At 37.5% G+C, this 6,307-nt stretch overlaps 1 protein-coding gene across 1 annotated transcript; it reads right to left on the reverse strand.

Moving 5' to 3' along the window:
- Window positions 1–2,459: 2,459 nt before the first annotated feature.
- LOC135226673 (uncharacterized) lies at window positions 2,460–4,166 on the reverse strand. The gene has a single exon (XM_064266382.1). The coding sequence runs from the start codon at window positions 4,164–4,166 to the stop codon at window positions 2,460–2,462; it is 1,707 nt and encodes a 568-aa protein (XP_064122452.1).
- Between the last annotated feature and the right edge of the window lie 2,141 nt (window positions 4,167–6,307).

Below are 6,307 nucleotides of genomic sequence, written 5' to 3' on the forward strand. Positions count from 1 at the left end.
ATATAGTATAGGCCCCATTAAACACTGGTTTAAAACATTCTGTCATTCACTACTTGATAAGGGAGGAAGTTAGTCCACCGAAATATATTCCTTAGCTTTTAACCAGAGAGTTTTAATAGGCCTCTTATACTTGAGACGTAATCCTGTTTTAACAGAAGAATTTATTTACATATATTTGTATATATATTAGTATATTATATTTATATATGTTTATATATAAATAGAATATATATAATATATATATATATATATATATAAATATATAAATATGATTATAATCACTTTAGCACGTGATTCGTTTATCACATATATCCACAGGTGAAAAATAAGAGATAGGGTGTAGGTCCTGACCGGTTTCGGCTTTATTTTCCAGCCATTGACAAAGGACTGATACATAGTATTAGAATTCACAAGTATATATACTGCAGAGACAGTACTGACGAACATATACACAACCGTTTGAGACTACAGATCCACCCACAGGCAGGTGTCAAGGTAGGAGTGGCTTTCAAAAATCATTTGGCTAAAATTTACAATAAATTCTCAAGGGATAATACCGATTAGGGTAGCCACCAGACAACAAGTCTACACCTGACAGGTGTCAGGGAGGCAGGGTTGGACATCTCATTGCCAATACTGCCCCCTTACTGTGTTTACAAATATAATAATCCTAGTTCCATACATCCTTACTGCCTACCTTAAAATTTAAACAGTTTACAAATTTCTTTTGATATTAAAGGATCAAGGTTATACATTCCTTGACTGATGTTCATAATATTATTGTAACTTTCTTTTATAAAACTAGATTCAATGATATTCCTTTCCATTGCATTATTAGAACACACAAGCTTTTTTGCCCCATTCCCAGTTAATAGCATGATTGTTCTCACTAACATGTACAAAAATACCACTATTTCCCTGTGCATATCTCACACATTGTTTATGTTGTTCTATTCTTTTTTCTAGCTTTCCCCGTTTGACCAATATAAAAGTTGTTGTTATGGGCGACACAAACTCAGAAAATCAACTTTAACCTTTATTCCGTTAACAGTAGTAGTAGTAGTAGTATTAGTAGTAGGTTCATTCCTGAAAGGAATTATTGCAAACTTTAAATACATTGTTAAATAACCCATAATATTCAATAAGTCATAACGGTGACATAATGTACCTTAATACATCTTGCAAAGCTAATTAAATATACTTTTCTAAACAAGACACTTTCATTGCCACTTTAAACCTCCTTTGACTATATCACATTTTATCATATTTATAGGACAATCAAATGTTAAATGTCACAAAAAAACCAATTTACGCCTTTTAACGCTTAAATGAATAAGACATATAAAGCATATATATATAAGTTCGTCAAAAAACTTACAACTGTGTGCCCAAAATGAATCCTTTGAATTACGAAATATATACAACTGTACTCCTTGAAGACCTTGCTTGAACTGGCAAAGAGACTTCATAATTTTAGGAAGTGAGATGAAATCGTAATTTGTTTACACCTCTCAACTCTTTAACTACCACTTACAAAAGTAACGACATTGTTTTACCAACTAGATGGGTTTGTGTTTCTGCATTAACATACTCAGCCTCATAAACAGATTAAACCTGTTTATCAAAATATACACCTACTCATGCAGACTCAATAAATAACCTTTAAGTTACAGTACAAACTCTTTGAATTCAAAACACTTTCATGATTCACATATTCACCTAAACAAAATTAAACATCTTCATAACTCAAATAATATATAATATCAAATGATAGGCCATAAGAACAACATAATATCACGTTACATTTAACATGAAAATCCTAGCCTTCAACTAATAACACTAGCCTCTGAATAGGACGGACAATAACCGAAGAAAGTGTCTTAATCTTGGCACTGCGAATTGTTCCTTTGTCATCAGGGTATACTTCTATCACTCGCCCCATTGGCCACTGATTCCTTGGCTCAATGTCACTCTTTACCAATGAACACATCGCCAACAATTAGATTTCTTCTTGGTTCATTCCACTTTTGTCTAGTCTGTAAAGTGCTCAAATACTCCTTTCTAAATCTTGACCAAAACAGGTTGGTCAGATATTGAACGCATCTCCACCTTCTCCTCATGTAAACATCATCCTTTTGAAACAAGCCAGGGGGAGGGATCACATAAGATTTTGGAATCAACAAATGGTTTGGAGTTAGTGGCTCAAGTTCATCTATGCTATCACTTACAGTGGTTAATGGTCTTGAATTGACGATGCTCTCAACCTCACAAAGCAGAGTCCGTAAACTTTCATCATTTAGCCTTTCACCAAATTCCTTCACCAGTGCAGACAACACTTTTCTAACTGTTCTGATCTGGCGCTCCCAACAACCACCCATGTGGCTTGCTGCAGGTGGATTGAATTTCCATTCAATATGATAATGCGACAAATACTTCTCAATCTTCTTTTCTCCATCTCATCAAGAGGCTGCCTTAATTTCTCTCTCAGCCCCATGGAAGTTAGTTCCATTATCACACCTGATAACCTTGGGATGACCTCTTCGAGAAACAAATCTTCGCAAAGCATTTATGAAAGAGTCAGATTGTAAAGTGTTTGCAGTTTCAATATGAATTGACCTACTAACCAAGCAGGTAAATATCACACCATACCTCTTTAACTCCTTTCTTCCTTCCTTGATGTAATAGGGTCCAAAGAGGTCAATACCAACATTACTGAATGGTGGTGAAGGTTCCAATCTGTCTGCTGGAAGATCAGCCATCTTTTGACTCAAAGCTGGTTCTTTCAACTTCCTGCAAGTAACACAATGAAATAACACATTCCTGACAGTTGCATTAGCATTGATGATCCAATACTTCTGCCTTAGATTTGAGAGAACATGGTTTCTACCTGAATGAGCTAATAATTCATGCTCATGTCGTATCAACAATGTAGTCACATGATGCTTCTTTGGTAACAGTATGGGATGTTTGGCAGACTGTGGAATGTCAGACCTTCTTATCCTACCTCCAACCTTCAATAAGCCATCCTCAGAATCAAGAAAGGGATCAAGCTTATATATTGGACTACTCTTGCCAACTGACAATTCCCTTGATAAAGCCTTCACTTCATCACCAAACACCTCCCGTTGAACATACATTATGATTGCCCTTTCAGCATCAGTGGTTACACAACCTTTCCTTTTACCACGAAGGATTGACTTTAGTTGTTGAAATACAGAAACTGCCTTTTGTAACCTTGACCATGAAGAGAAATATTCAATCAATCTTGTAAACCCATGATGTTCTTCAGAAATTGTGACCGCAGACACATGTTCACTCTTACCACCAACACAATCTGCATACACATACTCCTGTGAAGGCAAATAATCAGATGCAATAAATGATGGGCCATGAAACCATTCGTCATACTGCAAAAAATGATGTACACTAATACCTCTTGATGCCACATCAGCAGGGTTATCACTGGAGTTTACAAATCTCCATTGCTCAGGCTGGGAGTAGTCCCTTATAACCCTGACTCTGTTGGCTACAAAAACAGGGAACCTTTTAGTGTTGCTATGAATATAGTGAAGGACTGTTGTTGAATCTGTGTAGTACACTACCTTGCCAACAGTGAACTCCAACTCCTTCAGGATGTGTTGAGCAACCTTGACAGACACAGTTGCAGCTGTAAGTTCTAACCTAGGTATAGTCACCACCTTTTTGGGAGATACTCTTGATTTTCCCATGACAAGATTTGACTGAACTTGGTTTCCATCGTGAAGAACAAGATATGCTGCAACACCATAACCAACTGTACTTGCATCGCTGAATAATACAAGACTTGAACCTATCATATTACCAAAACCACTTGACTTGAAGCATCTTGGTATTGAAAGCTGCTCCAGTAAATGAAGACCTTGTATCCAATGTTGCCACCTTTCAGCTGGCTCATCTGGAATCCTCTCATCCCAGTCCAGACTCTCAATTTGACACAATTCTTGTAACAGTTTCTTGGCTGGAAAGATGATTGGAGAAAGCAACCCAAGGGGATCATATAATGATGAGATAGTTGATAACAATCCTCTTCTGGTGAATGGATTATCCTTGAGCTCAATTGAGAACTTGAATGAGTCTTCTTTAAGGTCCCATAACATTCCTAAGGCTCTTGTCATTAAACTCTCCATGTCAAGATTAAACTTGTCACTTTCAACCGAACAATCTTCAGCAGGCAAAGCTTTAAGGATATCAATTGAATTGCTGACAAATTTAAATCCTCCTTCACCAGTTGCATATACCAAATCCTTCACCAACTTCACTGCTGTAGAAACATCAGCACATGACTTCAAACAGTCGTCAACATAGAAATTGTGCCTTATGGTGCTGCTTTGTCTGCTGTGGCCTTCAATGCAGTATTTGCAATACTCGGTGATGAGATTGCTCCGAAAATGTGAACAGCCATTCGGAATTCTTCAAGAGGTCGATTGATGTCACCATTAGGCCACCACAAGAATCTAACATAGTCCTGATTCTCAGGTGGAATCTTTATTTGAAAGAACATAGCTTCAATATCTTCAATGAATGCATAAACCTCCTGCCGGAATCTAATGAGTACTCCTGTCAATGAATTGGTGAGGTTTGGACCCTGTAGCAGAACATCATTTAATGACACACCTTTAATGACACACTTGGCACTACAGTCAAAAACAATCCTAATCTTCCCTTTCTTGGGATGAAAAACTGCGTGATGAGGAAGATACCAAACAGGAATCTTATTGACCTCATCATCTGGGATCTTGTAAGCATAGCCTTTTTCAAACAACTTGTCCATGAATGCTGTGTACTGCTGTCTGTAATCTTCACTATTCTTCATCTTCCTCCTTTGCCACTTAGCTCTGCTAACAGCCTGCTTCTTATTGTTAGGAAGATTCACATTAATATCTCTGAAAGGCATGGGTAGCTGAAAGTGACCATCTCTAAATTCAATGTCATCCTGGCACCTTTTCACAAATCTTATGTCCTCAAAAGATAAGCCACGCTCATCAGGAACTGACCCAAGATCCCTTTCTGAAAAATCTAACTCAAAGTACTTCCTAATACTTTCAACAGTAATACAGTCAGTAACATGTTGAACATCAGATACAAGTAACCTGTGACATGAAACCCCATTTGAACTAACCTTAACATGTGCAGGCCCATTAACTGTCCATCCATGCAAAAATCTTACTGCAAAGGCCATAAACTTGAATGTAGGGGGGTACAACCTCTAAAGGTTGTAAAGCTGTTGGACAGTTACTACCTATCAAAATTCCTATGTCTAACTCTGCCTGATACACTGGAATCTTATTAATAACACTTGATAAATGAGGCCAATCCTTTAACATTTCATACCTTGGAATTTGATCTTGATTAACAGGAATATCCTTTTGTGTGAATACCTTTGGCAATACAACATCATTATTACCATGTATATCAGCAACAACAAGACCATTTACAATAAAGGTTTTAACCGTATCAGTCCCATGCATTGTTTGCAACTTGATAGCTGTTTCAATACCTTTACAGTTTAATTGATCCTTGATACTATCTTTAATGAAACAACCTGTACTGCCCGTATCATAAAAGGCATAAGTTTGTACTACATTGTCACTACCCTTTACACGTAATTGCACAGGCAAGATTGATTGCAACACTGTATCAGAAATTGTACATGCAGAAGACCTCACATTACTTAGACTTTGAGTATTACCTTGACCTGGAGTGTGACCTTCAACTTGAGTACCATCTTGACCCTTAGCACAACCTTGACCTGTACTTTCAAACTGTGCACTAGCTTGTGACACAATTGCACTGTTGCTGTCAAGCATCCTAAAGTTCTCTATGTGCAGAGTGGTAGGATGCCTTTTATTACATGTCTTGCACTGCCGTCGATTGAGACACTTTTTTGAAGTGTGGTTATTGCCCAAACAACTGAAGCAAAGACGGTTGTCTTTAACAAATTCTCGTCTTTCATCCACACTCCTGTGCAGAAATTGAAGGCACTCCTCAATGTCATGATGACCACTACAGAGTTGGCATTTCCTAGTATACTGGTTGGCAGAATTTGATGGTTGCACTGTAACTGCAAATGATTTTTGCTTGGTCTGACTTGAGCCATGATTTGCCTTTGCCTTTGAAAAAACACACACTTTACCCAAAGCTTCCCTGCTGAATACAGGATCCATTGCTGCCTCTGCTGCATTCTGCACAAATTCCACTAATGTGGTGAAACACACACAAACACCTTGCTTCCTGAGTTTTATCACATGATCCAACCACTTTTGAATAT

Source organism: Macrobrachium nipponense, chromosome 15 (genome assembly GCF_015104395.2).
Source record: "Macrobrachium nipponense isolate FS-2020 chromosome 15, ASM1510439v2, whole genome shotgun sequence".
Taxonomy (NCBI): Eukaryota; Metazoa; Arthropoda; class Malacostraca; order Decapoda; family Palaemonidae; genus Macrobrachium; species Macrobrachium nipponense.